At 53.2% G+C, this 25,426-nt stretch overlaps 1 protein-coding gene, 1 pseudogene and 1 gene segment (V, D, J or C); all 3 read left to right on the top strand.

The window, feature by feature from the left end:
- The first annotated feature begins 2,637 nt into the window (after positions 1 to 2,637).
- On the top strand, positions 2,638 to 3,140 carry LOC123810805. The segment is given in 2 exon segments: positions 2,638 to 2,719; positions 2,839 to 3,140. Coding segments are annotated over 2 exon segments (348 nt in total).
- Positions 3,141 to 12,447: 9,307 nt separating this feature from the next.
- On the top strand, positions 12,448 to 16,217 carry LOC123810804. Its single transcript, XM_045826743.1, has 3 exons — positions 12,448 to 12,594; positions 12,963 to 13,804; positions 16,194 to 16,217. Exons 1-3 carry the CDS (start codon positions 12,549 to 12,551, stop codon positions 16,215 to 16,217), a joined length of 912 nt encoding a protein of 303 aa, XP_045682699.1. The 5' UTR covers positions 12,448 to 12,548.
- A 4,058-nt stretch (positions 16,218 to 20,275) lies between these two features.
- On the top strand, positions 20,276 to 20,766 carry LOC123810803 (annotated as a pseudogene).
- The last annotated feature ends 4,660 nt before the right edge of the window (positions 20,767 to 25,426 follow it).

The raw sequence follows: 25,426 nt of genomic DNA, 5'->3' as shown, positions 1-25,426 counted from the left end.
CCTGCACCCAGTCCTAGCACAGGCTCTCTCCTTCCAGGGTTCCAGGTCTGTCGTCTCTTCCCTACAGCTGCCTGGAGCTCTGCTAGAGCCTTGGGTCCTCCTGTGAAAGGGGACCCCTCCTCCTCCTCCTGCATCCCCATCTCTGCTCCCCGCAGGCAGGTGATCCCAGCTCCCACCCTCATCCTCCACAGGATACCGATGCCCACCTGGCTGACACCACCTTTCCCTTTAAGGTCCTGGAGAAGAGTCCCCTCCTCAGGGAGGCCATCCGTGATGCAAACACTGGGTGACACACTTTTCCTAAGGGAACTCATCAGACCCCGGGCCCCTCTGCAGCTCTGAGCACAGCCCCCATCTCGGCCGTCCCCTCCGGCCCCTCAGACTCAGTCCTGGGAGGGGAGACGCCCACAGGGCCCCGCAGAGCAGTGACTGGGAGCAGCTGCTCTCAGGGGGACCCCCACACTGGGCACTGCAGACGCTCCTGTGGGCCAGCACACACCCTGGGGACCTGTGAGCGTTCCTCACTGTGACCCCAGAAGGAGCTGCAAGGGGGACCCAGGTGCAGGGGAGACTGTGCTGTGTGGGGACAGAGGCAGCTCCTGGGAGCAGGGTCAGCCCCTCAGGGGAGGGAGCTCAGGGCAGGAGCCTCGCCCCAGGGAGTGGTGATCAGGGACACAGAAGCAGCTGGTGTCCTCAGACCTGTGTCCTTGGAGGGGACTGTGCAGGTGCTGGGGCTGCAGTCACAGACCCCACCACGGGGGTGACAATAGAGATTTACCATCTCAGATCTGAGAGTGACAGTGTGAGATCTGTGGTCCGCTGGGTCGGTGGTCTGTGGGCTGTGGGGGAGAGTCCCCCCTGCCTCCCTTCCAGCTGCTGGGGGTCCCTGGCATCTCTGCTGACCTCGGCTGACAGACTCTGCCTCCCTCCTCACAGGGTGGTCTCCCTGGGGAGCATCTGTCCCCACATTTCCCTTTTTATCATGTCACCCATCCAATGGGGTAAGGGCCCTCCATACTCCAGTGTGACCTGGTCTGAATTAATTTCACCCACAACTCTCATTTCTGGTTACCAGAACAGGGTGCTGGGGACAGTGACCTCCCGGGACTTGTGTAAAGGGCATTGCGTGTGTGCACAGATGAGTGTGTGTGTGACTACAGTGTGTGTGTGTGTGTGTGTGTGTGTGTGTGTGTGTGAGTGTTGCCAAGAAACACTTCCAGTGTCACATGTCCCACACCGTGGCCCTCGCTCCCCACCACTCTCTTCACCCATCACCCAGGGCCTTTGCCCTGCGTGCCCTGCCAGGACGGGCACGGAGGGCTTGGACGGGAGGGGACAGACACTCACTGCTGCCCCACAGGTGCCAGCCCCGCTCCCAGCACCTCAGTCCCTCAGCTGTGTGGCCGCAGGGGCTCTGTGTGCCACGAAGTCCCCTCCTCACTGCTGTCACAGACGGGAAGGCTGAGGCCCAGACGCAGTGGCCCTGGGCTGAGGTCACCACTGCAGAGTGGCAGCACACCGATGTCCTCTGACCCCAGGGTCCCTGGTCGTCACTACCGTCCCATCCTCTCTTTGTGCTCTCAGTGCTGAGATGTGTCTGCTCCTTAAGGTGCCAGAAAGTTCTCTCTGCTATTTCAAAAGCAGGTGATGGGTGCAGTGACTTACAGGGCGTCCTGTCCAGCAGAAATAAAACTGTGAACCGCACGTGTCACCTAAAGTTTCCCAGGAGCCACACTGACAAACAGGAAGAGACCAGTGGCATTAGTTTCATAGCAGATTTTGTTTAACTGCCTTAGTTGAAAGTATTATCATTTCAATGTGAATTAAATATAACATATTGATGTATTTTCCATTTTTCTTACACTGAGGTTTGGAAAACAGGGACATATTTCAGTGCCCCCCCCCCTGTGCACACGCAGCCTCTAATGTCAAGGGATGCAGGTTCCTCCACGGTGAGGGACTGAGCACTTGGAGCACCTGGGGACAGGAGGCAGGGCTGTGTCTCAGGGACTCAGGAGGCTGGGACCTGGGATGGGGAAGAGCAGGGTAAGGGACATGGAGAGGGGCCGAGCAGGGATGGGATTCACAGGTCAGGCTCCTGCATCCCTGGATTGGAGCCTTGACTCATCATGACTGTCTGGGGGGCTCTGGGAAAATCGTAACCTCAAAGTGAGGGTTCCCTGCTCATGAGACAGGACGAGGGGCTGGGCTGAGGTCGGGTTGGGGGTGCAGGTAACACACTCATCAAGGCTCAGCTTTCTGAGGGCTGAAAGTAATGAACACAGTCACTCCATTGAAGGAGCTATAAACTGAAGGATGTCACTCACACTGCGGACAGCAGGGGGCACTGTGGTACTGCCTTTGGGACTGAAAGGTCCCATTTCCACTGGGCTGTGCTCAGTGCAAGGGGTGTGTGTAATAAGCATCATTTGAAGACAGTTCCATTGGGTAGGATCAACCCTCCCCTATGAAACCCACACCTGCACCTTCTTCTGACCTCAGAAAATTACCAGCAGGAGGCTGTTAGGCTTGGGGTTGAAGCTAGAGCTGAGACAGATTTGCATTCATGCTCCTCCCTTTTGAGCTGCCAGGACAGAGGATAAGACAGGGGCTTGGAGAGGCCAGGGCCAGCTGGGCAGCCTCAGGGCAGAGCTCCTGGAAGCCCTTCCCACCATGGACTGGGCTCCCTTCTACTTTCTGTCCCTGGTTTTCTCCACAGGTCAGGGCATCCCTGGGCACTCAGGGATCTTGAACCGGGCTTTCCGTGTAATCATTGTTTCAGGGGCATCCGTCCATTTTGGGTGCATCTGGCATCATCCCCATGTTTTGTGCCTGCAGGTCTCTGTGCTGTGCCTGTGCTGACCCAGCCCCCGTCTGCTTCTGCCTCCCCGGGAGCCTCGGCCAAGCTCACCTGCACCCTCAGCAGCGAACACAGCAGCTACTACATTGAATGGCATCAGCAGCATCCAGGGAAGGCCCCTCGGTATGTGATGCAGCTTAAGAGTGACGGAAGCCCTGATCGCTTCTCAAAATTCAGCTCTGGGACCAACCACTACTTGATCATCTCCAACCTCCAGTCTGAGGACGAGGCTGAGTATATCTGCTCTGTAAGCTATAGTACTGGTGACCAAACTGGTTAAGCCACAGTGACACAGGCAAAGGGGAAGTGAGGCCAAAACCATCCTCCTCCTCTCCCACCTCCCCACGGGTTCTGAGAGATGTGCTCCCTCTCGTTCCCCAGGACCCTGAGTCCCTGACTCTTCTGGTTGACTGTCCCATCATCCTGCACCTCCTCCTGGGGACACCCCTAAGGAGAGGCAGATGCAGCTCATAGCTTAGGCTGACACAACTTCATCCGTAGCAACCATCTGGCCCTTTGCTCCCATCTTGGGGCTCCTCTCAAGGAAAGACCAAAGACCTTGCTGTCCCAGTGGTGACCTTGGAAGTGGGAAGAGTGACTGTATTGACTCAGGACATCTGAGAGTGAAGCAGGAGTCCTGTCAGGACTGAGGTCCGGCAGGAAGCATTTGTCCCTGAGCAGAGGCAGGACTGAGAGACCTGACACCCTGGTGAGGGCAGAGCTGGGTCTGGGAGGGAAACAGGTGGCTGTTGGCAGGGCTGCGTCAGGACCCATGTGGAACACAACCTGGGTCCTCCATCGGTGCCAGATTCTCAGCCTGTGGTACCAAGGAAAGCTTCGCATGTGCCCACAGGAGTTTTCTGGGGACGAGACAACACCACGTCCACGGGGGCAGCGGCAGAGCATGGGAAACGGGGACACTGGCATGAAATACATTCCTCACTGGTGACAAAGCTCAGCCCTGTGGGTGACCCTCCTCACATACACTTGGAAGTTGCAGGTCCCCTGGTGCACTAATTTCCTGTGCAACTTTTGTACAAACAGAAGACAAAGCATCTTTAACACACACCCCACCTTGGAGGCAACATGGAGCAGCCCACTCTCCACAGTAATACTGATTCCAGGACACTGATCTGAGCTGGCTCAGCTGGGATCTCAGGGCTGGTCCCCAGAGACTGACTCTGAGATGAAAGTCCAGGATCTGCCTGTGGCCTCTGGGGCCCCAAGGAGGCGGGAGAGGAGGAGGTGGGCTGGTCTCGGGATGGAGTGGACAGGGGGCAGAACGGGCAGGAGGACATGGACTCAGGCTCAGTCCTGCAGTGACCTCGGTCAGCCAAGGGGGCTGGATCACAGGGACCTGGGGCCATCTCCATCCCCCCCTCTCCAGTCAAATGTTGTTCTCTGCAAGGGACACAGGGACTTTGTCTCAAACAAGGCTCCCATGCGCCCTCTAGTGGGAGTGTCCTCCACCTCCCACACTGCAGGACAGCACGTGGGGAGGACTGTGAGGAATGAACCCAACCCGAGTGTGGACCACACCTCCTCCAGGTCTACGCGGGGCCTGTGGTGCAGGTAACGTGGAAGAAAGTCAGCAGTGGCCTCGATGGACAGACAGAGGGACGCCCCGTGTTAGTGACGACAGGGAGTGCAGAGGCAGCAGATGCAGGTCACCTCCTGCTGTGCTTAGATGGTGACCAGCCAGTGAGGCGGCTGCCACTTCTCGTCCCAGGTCACAGAAGGACAAGGCCCCTTAGAAGCCGTTTCTTCTGGTCAGGGATGTGACAGGGTCAGGGTCTCAGTGACACCACTGTCAGCTCTGTCATGTACAACTGACTTCTGCTGGTCTTGCTTGTGGCCTTGGCAGAGGCTCCAGAAAGAGCAGCTGAAACAGGCCCCAGGACCTGGCCAGGAGGCAGACAGAGCTGGGGAGAGAGGGACGGGGGCGCAGGGCCAGAGGGCGCCTGAGCAGAGGAGGCGACCTTCCCCCGCAGGTCCCTCTGCCGCTGCCTCGCTCCCTCTCTGCGTCTCTCTCTATCAGTCCGTTTGGGTTTTCGTTACTGGTGTATGGAATTGGTCAGTCTCTCTATCTTACGCTCCTGGTCCCTTTTCATTAACTCTCCCTTTACTTGCTTTCCCTTCCCAAGGTGTGCGTGTGCTTACAGTGATGTAAGTGTATATCAGGTGTGCGTTCATGTGTCCATCCCGGCAGTCGAGGCGGAGAGCACATCCCTGACCACGAGGGCCCCTGTTCTCCTTGTGTAACAGTGTCCACCTCCTCCCGCCCGGGAGCCCTTCCCTGCACCACGAATGAGTTCTTCGTTTCTAAAACTTCTCTTTGCAGAAATGGTCTATTGAAATAGAATAAACCAAATCTTATAGTAGTTCGCCATCTGGGATTGGCATATTTTCCGTTAGATTATACCCTGAGATTCCTGCAAATTGCTGTTATATTGAGTTTGTTCCTTTCCTTGCTGAGCAGAATTCTGTGGTCTGGGTGGGTCCCAGTCTGTTTGACACCCACCCGTGCAGAGAAGCCGGGAAGGTCCTCACCTTAGGAGACTGCGCACCAGGGTCCCAGGAACACACACGTGTGTGCGGTTTCTCTGTGGACATCAGTTTGCGGGGTCTGAACTGAGCGCCCTGAGCCGCAGTCGCTGGGCCGTGTGCGAACCACCGGTTTGCTGCTGTCAGAAGCCGCCAGACTCCTTCCCGTGTCGGTGCCGGTTCACACCCTCCGCCCCGGTGACCCCGTGTGTCCACGTGCTGCCGACACTGGGGCTGGTCGCCTTGTCTGCTTTACCATCTGGCAGGTGCGCGGTGATCCCCCCATGTTTTCACTCGAATTTCCCGGCTGGCTCCTGAGGGGCCTCTTCCCGGGTTCTTGCTGCCATTTTCTGTCTCTTCCGGGGCCTGTGTGTTCTTGTTCAGAAACCATCGACCAGTTTCTAAATGTGTTCAATCCGTTTCTTACCTTCTCACTGTTTATTTTTAAGAGCTTTCGATACTCTAGGATAAGTTTTTCATTTGATATTTAGTTTGAAAATGTTTTCTTGCACTTTCTTCTCCTTTTCATCCTCTTTCAACAACACTGCAAAGCAAAACAGTAACGGTGGTGCTGTCCAGGGTGGTCCACTTAGTCTTCCTTTAGTGAATCATGCCCCTGGGGTCATCGAGATATTTTGGAAATCTCTACATCCCCCCAAAACTACTATGTTTTCCTCCAAAACATAAGGAAAAAATAGTTCCTGGAAGGTATGTGACCTGTCATGCAAGCGGAAAAGACACCAGCATTCGGGCTGCCTGTCACTACCAAATCCAATAAGCAATGACAGTGATTGAATCTTTTATAGGCGCTTTATTCACATGGCTGGCGATCTGAGAAGATGGCGGGTTCATACCCTAACAAACCATCTTACTCTTTGTTTCCCAGCCAGATCTTTTATAAGGGGGTTGGGGGAGGGCAAACAAGGTGTCAGCGAAAGCCTTTGAAATTCAACAGTTGCCTCCAAGGGGGAAGGGTAGTCGCTTGCTTCTTCCTGGTACCAAGGTCTCCAGATGAAGTAATCCCCAGTCAGTGACCCAGGGGGTCAACTGCCAAATCCCAGGTGCCAGGATGGGTCTTATCTGCAGTTACTGAAACAAAAACTTAACATACACATTACTTGCTAGATTTATGACTATTTACCTTAAGCTCAATTTTCCCAAGTCTTAAACCCCTATCAGTCTCACAGGGTGTGATCATGGAATGTGACCTGTCCCACCCCAGCATGACCCCTGTTTCTATAAGCTCACCCTGCCCCTGGATGATCTCGTCACTAGAAAGGATGATGGACAGTTAGACCCAAGTCCAAGGAGGCTGCCCAGACATCAGACAGAGGTGAGGGTGCTGCCACTGGTTTGGGGGTCAGCACTGTCTCCCCCAACACCCCAGAGAGCCCTGGGGAGGCTGGGTACAGGCCTGGGAGTGAGGGCTTGAATGCAAAGGCTCTCTGCGCCCAGCTGGACTCTGCTCTGCTGCACCTGCGCAAGGAGGCCAAGGAGGGAGGAGGGGGATTTGCCTGAGGAGTCCCTGGCAGAGGGTAAGAGGGGCCCAGAGACCACACCCAGCTGCGGGCACAGAGGCAGAACTCAAGGAGCCACCAGCATGGCCTGGACCCCGCTCCTGCTGCCCCTGCTCACCCTCTGCACAGGTGCTTCCTCACAGGCCCTGCCTGCAGGCTCAGCCCCGGCGGGACCCTCAGCTGGACCTGCCCCACACCCTGAGCTCAGTCCAGGGGAGCCCCAAGGGGAACACCCTGTGCACAGATATTTATCCTCAGCCTCCTCCCCTCTCCTCTCTTACAGGCTCTGTGGCCTCCTATGAGCTGACCCAGTTGTCTCCCTTGTCCGTGGCCTTGGGAGAGACAGCCAGGATCACCTGCACCAGAGATTTACTGGATTAAAAATCCAGTTTTGTGAATTTAATCACCACATGTAACAGGGTGCAGCTGGGGCCCTCCACCCCAAAGAGGGATTTGTAAGGTGGTCCAGAACTCAGGGTGTCCAGAAATATTGAAAATATTGGATGTCCTCACCCCCACAAGCCTCAAATGGGAGATGAGACCCATGGAGCAGGGCCAATGAGAGCTGTTCTGCAGAGCAACAGTTTTGCAAATAACCTCGGTCACGGTCATTTAGCATGTCTCTAACTGTAACTGGTTTCATGGATATGTTAAATGGCTGTGGCCTTGCCTTGAGCCAGGGAGATGGGAGTGACTTCCACCCAGGATGTCACTGGAAGGCAGCTCCCCCTGGTTATAGGGCCTGTGCCTGCATGAGAGCTTGGAGATGACAGGCTCCGTGCCATCGTGCCACACCTGCCTGGACAGGCAGCCCAGAGAAGCTGGAAAGATACAGGAGTGCTGGCAGGTATAGCTGATCATGGGAGGAGTCACAAATGGAGCTGCAGAGGAAGATTGGGGCTGGGATTTAAACCCAGGGGCAGCAGCCATGAAAAAGTTTGGAACCTTGTGGCTTTGGGGCTCCCTTTGCCATGCAGCTTAGGAAGCCGGAAAGCAAGATGTAGCAGTGAGGCAGAGCTCTCTTTCTTAGTGATGTGGAAGCATGCAGGAGAGACGTTGTGGGAAGGAAAGGGGTAGAAGGACTCTTGCTGGTGGGCCAGGAGAAGGTGCCACAGGGTTGTGGATTAAGAACTGGAGATCGCTGCAGCAACACAGCTGATGGTGCTGGGAGCCGAGGGAGGCTGGGCGGCCGAGCACGGATTACCTGAATGAACCCGGGACTCCCTGAGCCACGGTCCTCTATTTCTTTATCTGAGATATGGTACCCGGGACCGGGCAGAGGGGGAAAGAAAGATTGTGGCTTTGTGGGAGTTCTAAGGGACTTTGAGGTCTCAATGAAGACACTCAGTCGTTACTCTAAGACTGTAGAACTTTTGAATAAATAATTTGTTTCCTTTTCACTGATCTCTGACATTGAGAGCTATAATTTGCTGGTGGTGGGCAAGGAGAACCTAGTACAGGGGGACCCATAGAGAAGGGGGTCCATTTGATAATAGTGTATCACCCCCCCCCCCGGGGTCTGTTCTGTAACACACACCGTGTGAGGAAACACCCTGAGGCCAAAGGGAACCACACGTACACCAGAGAGACCTCTTGCCGAGCTCACACACACAACCACAAGTCACACTTGTCCCACAGTCGAAGAGGACATGTCCTAATCAGGCACCAGAGTCACCTGTCAAGGAGCTGAACCTCAAGGTGTGAAAACAGTACCCGACTCCTTGGTACTGTTGTGTCACCTACAGGCGCAACTGACCGAGGATCACACTGTTTGCATTAACTCTAATGAGTCTGCAATAACCTAGAACAGCAGACAAAATACACATATAAACACAAGTATTGTTCACTAACAAGGAAGTATTCACCAAGTCTGATGTCACATCAAATATTCCTCATTGGAAGCAAGAAAATACCAGCTACAATAAGCAACAAAAACAAGCAGTTGTAGTGGCCATGAAATTTCACACATGATTGAATGGTTAGTCAAGGATTTTAAGAAAATTCGTATTGCATTTGTTCCATGTGTAGGAGATGTTTGAAGATGGTAATTGTAGACAAGGAGGACAAAAACCACGGCCAAGTCAACACACAGATGCAGACACTACAGTGTCTGGGACACAATGACCCTCATGTGACTGACAGCAGGGTCATCTCTGCAGAGGAGAGATGAGAATAGACGAAGTGGAGGAGAAACTACAGAGAGGACATGAGACACAGACACGAAACCACACTGAATAAACACACGGAAGCGTCAGTGTGCGGGAGGGCACGGAGGGAACCTCACTGGCACGTGATCACAGGCTTTGAAGCAGAGAAGTTTTGGGGAAGGTAGGAAAAATATTTGAGGAAACACTGGGCAAAAATGTTCTGATTGCATAGAAAACTGAGATCCTACAGATCCAAGAACCTAGGCAAAACCCAAGCACAAAAACATATAAGAGACATCAACACACATCACAACCAAATTCCTAAACCCAGTGTTGACGAGAAAATCACAAAAGCCGCAGAGACTCGGGGCCCGTCCACGGAGAGGACGGAGCAGAGGGACCAGGGCAGAGGTCTCCCTGGAAACACCACAGACGGGGGGAGAGGGGGGCAGAGAGTCTAGAAAACTAAAAGCAACAACAAAACTAAAACAAAAACCTGTCCACTTTCACGTCTTTACCCAGTGAAATTACCTTTAAAAAAGGAAGGAAAGTGAAACTCTCTCAGATGTACAGACACTTAGAGAACTGACACCCACAGATGCTCTGTACCAGGAAGAGCAGGGGACCCGCCCGAGTCAGAGAGAAATGGGGATCTACACAGAGAAATTAATGGCATCTGGTATCGTTACCACAGGGATCAATATGAAATGTTTTGTCCTATTATATTCCATAACACACATCACTGTTTAGGCAAAAAAACAACAACAATGTATGTTGTGGTTTATAATATATGATAAAGTAAAGCTATGACAATGTTACCTAAAGGTTTGAGAACCTCATATGATAAACTCAGGTGTCTCACTCACACCTAGTTCAGGGACAATGGGACACTTTCCCACAAGGTCATAACTTCGGCAGCAGGAGTGATGAGTTGTCAGAATTCTCGGAATCAGGAGAGAAGGTCCCGTGTGACTTCCTGTGCAAACCAGAAGGGAAGCAGCAGCCCCTGTGTAGTGACAGTCCCTGTGGGTCACCTGCTCACTCACATCACTGACACAGGACAGGAGTCACAGTGCAGTGGCTCCTCCTTCCCCAGGGTACCCCTCAGCAGCTCTGACTCCTGGGCCAGGTGTGTGTGCTCAGTGTGACGTCAGTCCTGCCACTCATCCCTTAATGTCACAGATTCATGTCACATTGGGCCCACTTGGTTTGGACCATAACCACCTTAGTTTCTCACTGTCCTTCCTGCTCAGACAGACAGACCCTCGCCCCAGGTCATGGACCCTGCTCTCCCCACACTCACTCCCTCCTGCTGCTCCCTCTTCTCACCCTGAGGGCAGCTCCAGGGTCCCCTCCAGAGAGACCCCTCCAGCCCCTCCCCACACAGGACCTGCCTGTCAGTTCTTATCTGATCTCAACTAATTATGTGAATACTACAACAGCTGCACAGTTATTCCCCTGTAATTATTCTCATTTTTTATTTATTTATTAGTGCCTATTATTTTCCTCACTAGTCAGGACATTTTTTTAATGCAAACGCACACAGAACAATAAGAGACGTGGGCAGACAGGAGCCTCTTTTTCTCTTGCAGCCACAAGTCTGGGCCCGACGGGTGTTCTGCAGACACTCACCAGCCCTGTGAGGTCCCAAGTCCTTCCCCCTTTCTTCCAGGAAGTGCCTGAAAGTCAGGGTCAGCTTGTGAAGAGCTGTTAAACAACATGCCCATGTGAGACTTCGGCCCTCACTCTAAACGCTCCCCGTTCAGGGCAGCAGACAAGGACGTCCCCATGGTTACAGCGGCTCTCTGGGTGGGCAGTGCACTGAGGACGGGAGGGTGAGAGCTGTTGTGCACAGTTCACTGTTGTCCCCCACGTCCTGCCGGAAACCTCAGATTCGTTGTTCATGAAAAGTGTCTTTAATAAAGTCGGATGCAGTTCTGCTTGGGAAAAAAAGCACACAGGTAGAAGGTGGCGGTGACTGTGCTGTGTCACCCACACCAGCGTGTCCACTGTGGGCTCCCATGTGCACACTGGCATCTGTGAGGCAGGACTGGTCCCATTCACACGTCTCACCCAGGATGCAGTGTCTGGCAGACAGAGTGGGGCTGAATCAGTGTTTGCTGGGTGAGTGTCTCCTGTCTCAGTCTTTGGGGCAGATGCTGACACGGCCCTATTTTGAGCCAGCGCTAGCAGTGGGCATCAGTGAGAGGCAGTCCCTCAGTCCTGTGTCCCCCATGAAGGCCTCAGCATCACACAGGCACCCCAGGGATATGTCAGAGATGCTTCAGGTGGGCCCCCACCCTCTCCTCCTCCCAATGAGCCTGTTCGTACTTTTTATGGGTGATCTGAGCCTCCTGTGCCTGGTCTTGGGGCCGGTGGTGGTTATGGAGAGAACAGCAATCCCCCCTGGGACCCTCAGTCCCTGGATCAGGGAGTTGCCACCTGAGCAGTAGGTTCAGACTCTGCATCTGGACCCAGGCACACCTGCTCCCCCTGCATCCAGTGTGGGGAGGCCACCAGGGGGGCAGCAGAGACCACCTGGCAAAGCCTCCTGGAGACTTGGAGGGCCTGGGCATGAGGAATTCGACCATGCAGGGGGATTATTATCATTTATGTTTTGGAACTATCTGTCCATTCATTAATAATTAAGATATTTAATTGTGGTAAGACATGGTGAATATTAAGCACCACGTCACATCTTTAAAGAGAGCAGCAGGTTTTCTACAGCATTAACTTTGACACGGATGATATAACATCCTGACTGTGAGTCTCTCAGATTGGGTTCTCATAGAATTGGCCTGTGCATCTGTCTCAGGTCCAGGCACTTCATTCCTGTCCAGCCCACCCCATTCATGCTGACACTCTGTAACTGTCACACTTTTCCAAGCACTGGATCTGACCCTGGCACTGGCACACACTCGGGACACTGGGGCACAGCATCTATAACCTGTCCCAGGAGCTGAAACCAAGTTAGAAACTTCCAGAATCTCAGAGGCTCCAAGTTCTCCTTGTGCACTGAGCAAGGTGAGAATGTCCTACAGGTTCTGATGCTCACACACTGTCACTGGGTGGGACCCTGCTCTGTCCTCAGGCTCATATTGTCACCACTACAGTTAACGCTCTATAGGGGTCCAGAACGTGCAGACAGATGTCACCTCTGAGCTCTGCTGGGGCCAGCCCAGCCCAGGAGTGAGGCCCTGAGACAGTCTGGGGTGGAGATGTCAGCCTCTCGCTGTGGTATAAGGATATGAACCAGAATCCCCTGGGAATGAGGTGGGGTCCCAAGGGACCACTACTCCCTTCCCTGAGTTGCTCAGGCTCATCCCCCAGCAGGAACCACACAGCTACTCAGGCAGCTACCCTGAGCCCTGGTTGATTTGCATACCCAGCAGCTGTCTCTCCAGCAAGGGGATAAGAGAAGCCTGGGAGGACAGCTGCCCAGCCTGGGGCCTCAGGGAGCAGAAGTGGGACACCTCCACCATGGCCTGGACCCCTCTCCTCCTCGGCCTCCTCGCTCACTGCACAGGTGCTGCCCATGGCTCCCAGCCTTTCCCAGCCCCAGGGGTCTAGACAACTCTCACCCTGATTCTGACCTCAGCCTATGAGATTCAGGTGCACCTGAACCAGCTGCAGGATGAGGGGATGGGGGTGCTGTACCCTCCACTGTGCTCACTGGTCTGAGTGAGCCTGAGGGGCTGCACCTGCCAGGAGAAAGGGACAGAAGGGTCCCCATTTCTTCACAGGTTTCATGGATCAGCTCATCAGTGGGACATGTGGGCTGAGACTCATGGCCAAGTCTCAGAATCCCTGTAGATCTTCCAACAAGGGCAGGCTCAGGTGTCCTGGGAAGGGGTCCTTCATCCTTAACCCCACCTCTCCTTTCCTCTCTTGCAGGGTCTGTGGCCTCCTATGAGGTGACACAGCTTCCCTCGATGTCAGTGCAGCCAGGACAGACAGCCAGGATCACCTGTGGGGGAGACAACATTGGAAGAAAAAGTGTTGACTGGCTCCAGCAGAAGCCCAGCAAGGCCCCTGTAACCATCATCTACAGTGATAGCAGCAGGCCCTCAGGGATCCCTGACCGGTTCTCAGGCTCCAACTCGGGGAACACGGCCACCCTGACCATCAGCGGGGTCCAGGCCCAGGACGAGGCTGACTATTACTGTGCAGCATGGGATGGTAGTACAAACACTCACGGTGGCACAGGCAGATGGGGAAGTGAGACAAAAACCTCAGTCTGTGTCAAGCTCTCCTCAGGCCCCAGGACGACCGCAGACAAAGCCATGGGTAGCTTTGGCCCAGGTACCCTTTCTCAGGTCTCCCAGTGGCCCCTCCTCCCAGCCTCAGTCAGCTGTGCAGAGGGTGGGTCAGGACTGGATTCAGGGGGCAGGACCAGGCTGGCCTCCTGTGTCTGTGACACAGAATCAATGCCAAAAAGAGGGCCTCACGAAAGGACAGCCTGCTTGAGTCCTGTGCCCAGAAATAATGGTCCTACAATCCTTATTATCGTGACTGGGCTGCTCCTTGTGAAAATGCTCTGGATGCATCCCCAGAGCTGCCAGCTCCACGGAGCTCCTGAGGCCCGGGCTCCGAGGCCGCCCAGGACTCTGAATGGAGCCGACCAGTGCAGCAGACACTGTGAGATCCCCTGGTGCCCAGTCGGGTCCCACACGCCCACCACCACAGCTGCAGGCCCCCCGGCTGCTCTCAGCCGGGCCCTCCCTGGGAGCGGGATGGTAGCAGGGAACTGTCCCCTCCCACCCCCCCCACCCCCTGTTCATCACTGTCTCTGGGTGTGACTCAGGTCTAGTGACAGCTGGAGGACAGGAAATGGGTGGGATTAGTTTACAGGATATATTGTGTTTAATTCTGTTAGTGGAAATGTTTCCATATAAATTAAATATTAAAATGTGGATAATCTTAAATTTTTTCATCATAAATCTTAAAATCTGGTGCACATTTCAGACTACAGCACCTCCTACTGGAACCGCCCACATTTCATCCTCAGGAGGTGCATGTGGCTTGTGGACACCACATTGGTCAGAGCAGGTCAGATGGGAGACGTGTCCTCGTTGGGCTGGGGGCAGAGGACAATGTCACTGACCCTGCAGTGCATCCTTGCAGCCACCAGGGCATGAGGAGGGCGGGGATCCTGTGACCAGCTGTCACTAGGGGAGGAATGTCTGCTCCACTTGCCAACTACACCGGAAATATTGAGGACAGAACAAGGGGAATTATTATGTCACCTGTCCACACTACTTCTGTCCTCAAGGACCTGATATTAAATACAAGTACAATTTTAAACATGATTCTGAGCCATGGAGCACATTTTTCTTACTAGTGGAATGAATGACACAGTCTACATACATTTGTAAGTAGTTGTTGCTACAGGAAACTCCCTCACTGGGCAGATCATTCCCATAAACATCAACACAAGCCATAAGGTTATACTTTGTGCAGAGATCTGGAAGGAAGGAGGGTACTAGATGGATTTTATTGATTTGGGGCCACATGCTGTGCCCCACAAAGGGATACATTTGCCTACCTCACATACACAGAATGTGTTTTGAAGGTGAAATCTCCCAGGGTGGCACTCACAGGTGACCTCCCAAGGTGGTCAGGAGACCCAGAGCACAGGTGTGAGCACTGGCCTGCAGGGTCCCCATGGGGACCCTGAGGTGTGAGTGTGAGGAGTGGACGCCCTTGGGTGGGAAGGGCAGAGAGGAGCTGCTGTGGTCCTCTCAGCTGGGGGACAGTGGGGGGCATGTCTCAGGCACCAGACCCTTGTCCCCTCTCCACTGTCTCTCAGAACAAACTCAGGGAGTCGGTCAGGGGTCTGTCTGTCTGTCTGTGCACAGGAGTCACACCAGGCTGCACCTCACCTCCAAGGAAAATGCTCCAGCATTCCCCAGGTGAATTAATTGCATTAGATTCTCAGCAGTACTGGTGTGCAAACAAATACATTTGGTAATAATGTGCCTTGCCAATCATATTTCTTAATATTAAAGATTTCCCTTCTTATTCTGACAGTCATCCAACCTCAATGGCCCTGACATTATTACAAAAGGCATTCTGTACAGATTCTCCCGAGGATCCCAACCTGATCCCCAATGTCTCGCTGTGTTGTCTGCGGTGGTGGAAGTGGCCCCACCTCCATACAAGAGAGACCAGGGTTTCACTGGAAAAGACAGATTCCAACACCGAGAAGATCCCAGCGCACTTCAGAGCAGACTCAGGGGGCGGAGCACCTGCAGACAGGAGGCATGGCCTTGACTCAGGGACTCAGGAGGATGGGATGTGGGACAGAGGAGGAGCAGGATAAGAGACCTGGAGAAGCGCTGGGCAGGGAGGAGATCCACAGGTCAGGCTCTGAGAACCAACTCCTGTATCCCTGGATTGAAGCCTTGACTCAACATCACAGTCTGGGGGACTCTGGGGAAATCATAACCTTGCAAGGTTGGCCCCTGCTCATTGGAAGGTGCCTTCAGCACAAAGATCATGTTGAATAATTATGATGTCTGGTGAGGGGTGCAGGTCAAACACTCACCAACCATGTGACACCTATTAAGGCCTCCAAAGTAGTCAATAGGTTGAGCTACTCACATGGAGAAGGACATTCACCCTGGGGGCACAAGGGGGCACAGTGGGTCGTGACTTGGGAACTCATAATGCAAATCTCCTGGGCTGTGCTCAGTGCAACGAGTGTAACTGATTCTCCTTGGAGACAGTTTTATTGGTTAAATTCAACTCTTAATGAAACCCACATCTGGACCTTCCTCCTCCTCTGGAAATTACCAGCAGGAGGCTGTCATGCTTGGGGTTGAGACACATCTGAGACAGATTTGCATTCATGGACCTCCCTGTTGAGCTGCAAGGACAGAGGACAATACAGGGGCTTGGAGAGGCCAGGGCCAGCTGGGCAGCCTCAGGGCAGAGCTCCTGGAAGCCCCTCCCACCATGGACTGGGCTCCCTTCTCCCTCCTGCCCCTGGTTTTCTCCACAGGTCAGAGCATCCCTGAGCACTCAGGGGTCCCCTCCCCAATAGTTTCCTTCCAAGCACAGTCCCAAGGGGCATCCGTCCAGTCTGGGTGCCTTTGGAATCATGGCCATGTTTTGTGTCTGCAGGTCTCTGTGCTGCACGTGTACTGACCCAGCCTCCCTGGGAGCTTCCGCCCAGCTCCCCCGCACCCTCAGCAGTGAGCACAGACCCTACAGCATTCACTGATATCAACAGAGACCAGGAAATGGCCCTGGGTATGTGATGTACATTAAGAGTGATGGAAGCCACAGCAGTGGGGACAGGATCCCCGATCACTTCTCAGGCTCCAGCTCTGGGGCCAACTGCTACTTAACCATCTCCAGTCTCCAGTCTGAGGACGAGACTGAGTATATCTGTGGTGAGAGCCACACACACAACGGCCTTTTCACAGAAGCTGCGGTGACACATACAAAAGGGGAGTAAGAAAGGCCCAAACCTCCATCCCTCATCCCCTCCCCCACAGGGACTTGGGCTAAGCTGCTCCCTGTCCTTGCCCAGGACCCTGAGACATTTACATCTTCCCCTGCAAATCCCCTCCTCCTGTACTTACTCCCGTCTGGGGAAAGTCACATATGGTCACAATGTAGTTCATTTTCACAAAGCAACGTCCTGTTTCCTTCAATACAGGGCACTATGCAGGACGCTGGGACAAACGCGAGCAGCCCAGACAGGAACATGACCCTGAACAAGTGGCTGGGCTGAGGTGACTGCATCTCCAGGAGCCATCGGGCCTTTGCTCCCATCTTGGGATTCTTCTCAAGGAAGGAACGCAGACCTTGGTGTTCCAGGTATGACCCTAGAAGTGGAGACAGTGACTGTATTGACTCGGGACACCTGGGAGTGAAGCAGGAGCACTGTGAGGACTGAGGTTCTGCAGGAAGCATTTGTCCCTGAGCAGAGGCAGGACTGAGAGGCCTGATGCCGAGTTGAGAGCAGAGCTGGGTCGGGAGGGAAGCGGGTGCCTGTTGGGAGGTCTTGGGGCAGGACCCATGTGGAGCTCGGGCTGGGTCCCCGAGCTGTGCCAGTTCTCAGCCTGTGGTGCCAAGGAAGGCTCCAGCTGTGGCCACAGAACATTTTTAGGGACAGATCAGGACAATGCCCAGTGGGACATGGGGGATGGGAAGCTGAGGTGGAAAATATGTCAACGACCTCCTACCTCCAGTCCCTGCCCTGTGGGTCACCAGCCTCAGCCGCATCTGTCGGGGGATGGAGACAGGATTAGTGGGTGGGTTGATATTCTGCTGACTTTCCCGGGAACTGAAATACCAGAACCTTTCACTCACACCGACACCATAGAGTCAGCCTGGAGCAGCTGCGTGGACCACAGTGATCTTGTTCCTGCTCACAGGTAGGTGATCAGAGTCACCTGAGCAGGTTCAGGCCAGTCCTGTCTCATGATTGTGGGATTCATCCCAGGACCTCAAGCTGGGATGTCCACCTGAGCAGACACCACACGGTGTCACTGGTACAGTAGGGGAATAATTAAAGCCTGCTGAGCTCTGGACAGTAACCCCAAGGAGCAGCTGACACAGGTGCCAGGACCTGCCCTTGGAGGCAGCTGGAGGGGATGTGGCTGAGGGGGTGACAGGCAGGCTGGGCCGAAAGTGAGAGTGTGTGTGGTGAGCTGTCCCCTTCCCATGGTGCATTCTGCATCTCTCAGACTGTCACTCTCTGCCTCTGTCCGTCTGTCTGTCACTCTGGTGAAATCTGGGTTTCTCCCTGTTAGTCATGTTCTGTGTCATCCCTGCAGAGCAGCTGAGCCTGTCTTACCTGACCCCGTGTCCTGCACCCCTTCCTCCACTTTCTTCCTGTTCCATGTGGTGTGTGTGCTCTGTGTATGTCTGTCGTGCTCATCACCTTAGTGACTTGTGACGGTGAGCAGATCTTCAGGTGCCTATTCTCACATGTGCATCTTCTTTCTTGGTGAAGTGTTGGATCAGATCTACAGATATTTTAAATAATTTGGATCCTCCTGTTTTTGGGTGTGTGAGTGTGTATTTCTTATACAGTTTATTTGTTTGTTTGTTTGTTTGTTTATTATCCTCACCCAATAGCTTTTTTTCATTGTTTTAGTGACAGAGAAAGGGACCGAGAGGAGGGAGAGAGAGAAACATTGATGAGAGTGAGAAGCATTGATTGATTGCCTCCCATATGTACCCAGACCGGGGACTGAACTCACACCCTTGTGATCAGAGGATGATGGCCCAAGCAACTGGGCCACACTGGACACGGCTACACACTTCTCTCCCACGTGCCGGCTCATGCACCCACCACAGCGGTTAGGATTCCCCGCAGTCCCATCACACGTGGACTCTTCGTGTTTCCCTTTCACAACACCCACCTCCTCCCACCCAGAGCCTCCCCCTGCCCCTCAGCCCTGCAGCCATCACCTGCTTCTCCATCTCTCAAATTCTGTCATTGGAAAATTGTGTAGAAATAGAATCCTACAGAATGTAATGTGCTTTGATTGGTCATTTATTCATCGTATTTCCTCACATGCTCGTCAAGGATGTTGTGTTTATCAATAGTCCATTTTTTTGACTGATTAATATTCTGTGATTCACATGTACCAATGTCTGTTTAACCATCACCCCGAAGGAGTTCTGAATTGTTTTTAGATTGGGGCTCTTATGTGTAAGGGCGCTGGTATGAACTGAGTGACTTTGTCTTCCGGAGTTCGGACATTGAAGTCCTTGCTCCCAGTGTAGCTGTATGTGGAGACGGGGACTCCAAGGAAGTAATAAAAGCCAAAGGATGTGTCATGCGTGGGGCTCTGGTCTGGTGGGATCAATGTTCAGAGCCTCTGTCTCTGTCTCTCTCTCTGACTTCTAACTTTAAGCAACTCGGTGGTGTTTGTTAGCACAGCCTGAGCTGACTAGACAGGTGCTGTGAACACTTGTGTATGGGTTTCTATATAAACATAAGTTTTTAATTTTCTGAAATAAATGTACAGTGATGCAGTGACCGGTTGTATGGTAACTGCATGTTCATGTTATACTAAGCACACAGCTGGTTTTCCACTGTGGCTCTGCCGTCTGACCTCCCTACCGGCACTCAGTGAGTGACCCCTTCTCGCTGCCTGACCAGTGTCTGGTGCTGCCCCGATTTCACTTCAGTCAGTCTGCTCCATGCTGACCGGTGTGCAAGTGTCTTGCTCTGGTTTTAACTTACCTTCCCTGGTGGCTCCTGATGAACATTTTGTGTGTGTGTGTTTTGATATTTGTATATTTTTCCTTCAACTGTCTATTTCTGTCATTTGTCCATTATCAAATTGAATTTTGTTTGCTTTGTTTACTTTTTAAACTTTTTAAATGATTTGAGAAAACATGTGTCTGTTGCTCTGCCCATTCATGCCCTCATTGGCCGACTCCCGTCTGCACCTCCAACAGGGGTCAGATCCAAATCCTTGCTACATTTGGACACTACTCCAGCCAACTAAGCCCCCGGCTAGGGCTGCCTGCTTTGCATATTAATTAGTTTGAAACTTTATACACAGGGTTCCTTGATGGGTTGGGATTGCAAAATGTTTTCTCCTACTTAACTGTTTTCTTAAATTAGCTCCATAAAGGGCCTTTTGTAGAACAAAGGTTTTAATTTTAAAGGGTTTCTATTTATTTTCTTTCTTTTTAGATGTCAAGCATTTCTATGAAGTCTAAGAATTCTTGTGAAGACCAAGAGGCAAAAGATTTTTTCTTTTTCTAAACTGTAATGGAAATTCCCCCAAAGGCATGTGACCAGTGTCATTGTCTCCTGGAGCAAATTCCAGCCTCTGACACCAGCTTGACCACTGTCCCTACCGGCTCCTGTTTCCAGCACCCCCACCCCACACCACACTGTGATCTCATCACTGGAGGGGACTGAGCCTTCTCCTCAAGACCAGAGAGGAGACTCAGCCCACCTGTGGGTGCAGGGGCTGTTCAGGGATCAGCACCGTCCCCTCAACACCACAGAGAGCTCTGTGCAAACTGGGCGCACACCTGGAGGTGAGGACCCAGCTTTAAACCCTCCACTGGCCCCAACTGCTCTATCTCTGCTGAGTGGGTGCCACTCAGCAAGGCCACAAGGGGAAGGAAGTGGATTTGCATGGAGCCCCTTACACAGGATAAGACAGGCCCCGAAGCCACATCGTCAGCTGTGGGTCAGAGGAAGATCCTGGGGCTTCTCCACCATGGCCTGGACCCCTCTCCTGCTCCCCCTCCTCACTCTCTGTACAGGTGCTGACTCCCAAGGCTAAGCCCCCACAGAAACCAGGGAGCAACCTGACCCTGAACTTTGCTCAGCATCAAGGATGTGGGCCACCTGCAAAGGAGACCCTCATCCTCCTACTCACCTCTCCTGTCCTCCCTTACAGGTTCGGTGGCCTCTTCTGAAGTGACTCAACCCCCAGCAGTGTCTGTGAGCCTGGGACAGACAGCCAGGATCACCTGCTAGGGAGAGCTGGTAAGAAAATATTATCCTGCCTGGTACCAGCAGAAGCCAGGCCAGGCACCCATGCTGCTCATCTATGATGACAACAACCGGACTTCAGTGACCCCTGACCGATTCTCCAGTTCTCACTCAGGGGACACTAACACCCTGACCATCAGCGGCGCCCAGGCCCAGGACGAGGCTGACTACTACTGTGCAGAAGCTGATGGCAGTGGGAGCAGCTGGCGTTGACTCACAGTGATACCCACAGACAGAGAAGTGTGACAAAAACCTCCTTGTGTGTCACACTCTCCCCTGGTCCCATGAGGACTGTGGGCAAAGTCATGAGCATGTCTGGCTCAGGTCCCATTTCTCAGGTCCTCCAGAGGTCCCTCCTGCCAGCCTCAGGCAGCTGTGCAAGGGGAGGGTCAGGAGTAGATTCAGGGCTGGCAGGACCAGGCTGTCCTAGTGTGTCTCTGCCACAGTGTCACTTCCATTTAGAGGGACTGACAAGAGGACAGACTGCCATATTCCTGTGTTGCTGAAGCAACATCTTGAAATTCTACATCACGGTGACTGGGTTGCTCCTTTATGAAACGATCTGGACTCATCCCCAGAGCTGCCAGCTCAGCTGTGCTCCACACGCCCCAGGCTCAGTGACGCCCAGGACTCTGAATGAGGCCAACCAGCATCTGCACACCCAGCACCCCTGCTGGAGCCAGGTGACCAGGGCTATGCCCTCACTGGTCACCATTGGGAAAGTTCCCATGGGGCAGAGAATTGCCTCCCTCAGGATCATTTCTTTTCCCCAGTGTGACTCAGCCCCATGACTACATGATGCCAAGATCTACAGCCCTGCCTCAGGTCACATGACCTAGCAGCCTCCAGCTGAGTATTCCACTGTCACCGCTTTGTAATTCCTAGGTCATGCCTCTGAGGTTCCTCCCAGAGAGACCCCGACACCTCCCTGAGTGAGGTTCTCCAGGTCAGAGGGAGTCTCCAGGGCCCCAGAGAGGAAATCACAGCCCAGGGGGAGTGTGTGGGAGAGGAGAGGGCCCCACAGAGCGGACACTCTGGGCGTCTGCAAACGTTCCCTGGAGACTGGTGAGCACACACGGGAGGAAAGCAGCTGAGGCTGAGGAGGGAGCCCCCCAAAGACACAGGAGAGGACCGTCACAGGTCAGCACCCCAGCCAGCAGGGCTTGTGCCCAGTCGGGAGCAGCTCCCAGTTCAGGCATCAGGTGGACGAGTCAGAAGCTCTGTGCCCCACGGAGGGGAACTTAGTCCCCAACCAAGGTCTGTGCTGGTGGCATCTCAGAAAGTGTCAGTGAGAGCAGGTGGACACAGGATGGATCTCTGACCAGTAAGTCACTGAACCCCAAATGGGAGTCCCCGACACAGGGAGACGCACACGTGTTCCAGATCCAACAGGAATCAGTCCTGTTGCCTGACCCCCTGTCAAACTTTCCTGCGAAGAATCAGGAAAACAGGGCTGTTATGAATGTAAAAACCACTTTGTCCAGAATGGCCCTGAAGTGGTCCTGATGACACCATTTGTGGGCAAGCAGACAGAAAATGTGACTGTTACAATATTTCCTCCATCACAAGGGAGGAAGAATGATTTGACTTGGCAAGGCAGACACAGAGGCCAAAAATCCAAACTGGAAACCTGGATATAAAAGCTGCAATATCAGGGATTGAAAATGCACAGGATGAGACTGAGAGCCCATGAGATGCTACCAGAGAAAACACTCAGCACTTGCTGTCAGAGAAAGAGTCTGTTCATAATGAAGCAGAAAGTAACACAGACCAAGGTCAGAAAGGGATCCCTCTTCTCCAAACACCTCCCATGTGACTGTTTGTAAAACACTTTTCTCCACGATATTACGGGGTCCAGCACCTGAAGCTCAGTCTGATGAGGGCAGGTAGTTCAGCACCAAGACCCCAGTGGCCCAGGAAGGAGTTGGGACAGAATAAGAGGAAGTGAGGGTTTCCATGGTGACTGAGACCAGAGCACACAGGTCCCCTGGGATGGACTAAGATGCAGATGCAGCTGCACCAGGGAAAAGTGGGCCCAGACACCTGCCTGTTTGACAGTCCCTCCTAGGACCACACTGGGAGGGGCTTCACTCCTGTCCACCTACCACTCAAAGCTCAGTGACAGTCACCACAAGAAGACACCATCTGTCAATCACAGGGAACCTGGTCTCTCTCCCTCCCAGGCTCCTGGTGGTCTTCACCCTGCCCTCACTTCTGCCCACATCTGTCCCTGCCATCAGGGTTGGGGCCACTCTGTCCTGACTTCTCTCTTCTCTCAGGCATGTGTGGCCCCTCAACAGATGGCGACCATAGTCTGTGCAGGAGCAGCAGTGACATGGACATTTTAATTGTGTCTCCTGACACCAGCAGTGGTGACCACACCCTAACATGGCTGGGGCAGAAGGTCAGGAACCAAACCTCACCGACCCCAGGGAACAACCTGCTCTCAGTGCTGAGATGTGTCTGCTCCTTCAGGTGCCAGAAAGTTCTCTCTGCTATCTCAAAACAAGTGACTGATGCAGTGACTTACAGGGCATCCTGTCCAGCAGAAATAAAACTTTGGACCACACGTGTCACCTAAAGTTTTCCAGGAGCCACACTGACAAACGGGAAGAGACCAGTGGCATTAGGTTCATAGTAGATTTTGTTTAACTGCCTTAGTTGAAAGTATTATCATTTCAATGTGAATTAAATATAACATATTGATGTATTCTCCTTTTTTCTTACACTAATATTTGAAAACAGGGAAATATGTCAGTGCCCCCCCCCCCCACCGTGCACACGCAGCCTCTAATGTCAAGAGATGCAGGTTCCTTCACGAAGACGACCTGAGTGCTCGGAGCACCTGGGGACAGGAGGCAGGGCCGTGACTCAGGGACTCAGGAGGCTGGGACCTGGGACGGGGAGGAGCAGAATGAGGGACATGGAGAGGGGCCAGGCAGGGAGGGGAACCACAGGCCAGGTCTGAGGTCCGGCTCCTGCATCCCTGGATTGGAGCCTTGACTCATCATCACTGTCTGGGGGGCTCTGGGAAAATCATACCCTCACAGTGAGGGCTTCCTCTCACCGGACAGGAGGAGGGGCTGGGCTGAGGTCGGGTGGAGGATGCTAGTGACACACTCACCAAGAGACAGCATCTGATGAGAGCTGAAAGTAATGAACAATCACTCCATTGTAAGAACTTAAAATTGTAGGATGTCACTCACCCTGCGGACAGCAGGGGGCAGTGTGGAACTGCCTTCAGGAATGATGGGTCTCATTTTTCAGAGTCCCTCCTGTTCTCCATTTTTTTTTTCTTTAATTTTTTTTTTAAGATTTTATTTATTTATTTTTGGGGAGGGAAGGGAGGGAGGGAGAGAGAGAAAGAGAGAGAGAGAGAGAGAGAGAGAGAGAGAGAGAGAGAGAAACAGTAATGTGTGGTTGCTGGGGGTTATGGCCTGCAACCCAGGAATGTACCCTGGCTGGGAATCGAACCTGGGACACTTTGGTTCCCAGCCCGCGCTCAATCCACTGAGCTATGCCAGCCAGGTCCTGTTCTCCTTTTATAACAGCACCCACCTCCTCCCTCCCGGGTGCCCTTCCCTGCACTAACCCTTCACCACTAATCAGTTCTTCATTTCTAAAAACATTTCTTTGCAGAAGCAGTCTAGTGACAAAATAACTCTCACAGTAGCTAGTCTTCTGGGATTGACATGTATTACTTTACATTTCCCGGAGATTCCTCCAAATTGCTGTTATATTCAGTTTGTTCCTTTCCTTGCTGAGAATTCCGTGGTCTGGGTGGGTCCCAGTCTGTTTGACACCCACCCGTGCAGAGACGCCGGGAAGGTCCTCACCTTGGGAGTCTGCGCACCAGGGTCCCGGGAACACACACGTGTGTGCGGTTTCACTGTGGACGTCAGTTTGCGGGGTCTGAAACGGGTGCCCTGAGCCGCAGTCGCTGGGCCGTGTGCGAACCACCGGTTTGCTGCTGTCAGAAGCCACCAGACTCCTTCCCGTGTGGGTGCCGGTTCACACCCTCGGCCCCGGTGACCCCGACTGTCCACGTGCTGCCGTCACTGGGGCTGGTCGCCTTGTCTGCTTTACCATCTGGCAGGTGCGCGGTGACCCCCCCCATGTTTTCACTCGAATTTCCCAGCTGGCTCCTGAGGGGCCTCTTCCCGGATTCTTGCTGCCATCTTCTGTCTCTTCCGGGACCTGTCTGTTCGTGCTCATTGACCGGTTTCGAAATGTGTTCTAATATTATTTATCTTTTCACTGTTTAGTTTTAAGAGCTCTTCCTACACTCCAGGAGTATTTTTCATTTGATATTTAGTTTGAAAATGTTTTCTCGCACTTTCTTCACCTTTTCATCCCTCTTTCAACAACACTGCAAAGCAAAACAGTGACGGTGGTGCTGTCCAGGGTGGTCCAGTTAGTCTTTAGTCTTTAGTGAATCATGCCCCTGGGGTCATCAAGATATTTTGCAAATTTCTACATCCCCCCAAAATTCTGTTTCCCCCCCAAAACAAAAGGAAAAAATACTTCCTAGATGGTATGTGACCCGTCTCTCAGTGTGTCATCACGGAATGTAACCTGTCAAACCCCAGCATGACCCCTGTCCCTATAAGCTCAGCCCACCCCTGCATGATCTCGTCACTAGAGAGGATGACTGATGATCGTCCCCAAGCCCAAGGAGGCTGCTCAGAGATCAGACAGAGGTGGGGTTCAGGTACTGGTTCAGGGGTCAGCACTGTCTCCCCCAACACCCCAGGGAGCCCTGGGGAGGCTGGGTACAGGCCTGGGTGTGAGGGCTTGAATTTTAATGATGCCTGCCTTGGACTCTGCTCCGCTGCACCTGCGCTAGGAGGCCAAGGAGGGAAGGAAGGGGATT

This window comes from Phyllostomus hastatus, unplaced genomic scaffold (assembly GCF_019186645.2).
Source record: "Phyllostomus hastatus isolate PE091 unplaced genomic scaffold, TTU_PhHast_1.1 phas_scaffold_760, whole genome shotgun sequence".
NCBI classification, from domain to species: Eukaryota; Metazoa; Chordata; class Mammalia; order Chiroptera; family Phyllostomidae; genus Phyllostomus; species Phyllostomus hastatus.
The sequence above is the reverse complement of the archived record's forward strand: the minus strand, read 5'-3'. Positions and strand labels throughout refer to the sequence as shown.

Coding starts and splice junctions, on each gene's coding strand:
- LOC123810804 (XM_045826743.1), top strand. CDS start 12,549: ATGGCCTGGACCCCTCTCCTCCTCGGCCTCCTCGCTCACTGCACAG. Junction 12,595..12,962: donor CCTCCTCGCTCACTGCACAG/GTGCTGCCCATG, acceptor CCTCTCTTGCAG/GGTCTGTGGCCTCCTATGAG. Junction 13,805..16,193: donor CCCTCCCTGGGAGCGGGATG/GTAGCAGGGAAC, acceptor TTGTGTCTGCAG/GTCTCTGTGCTGCACGTGTA.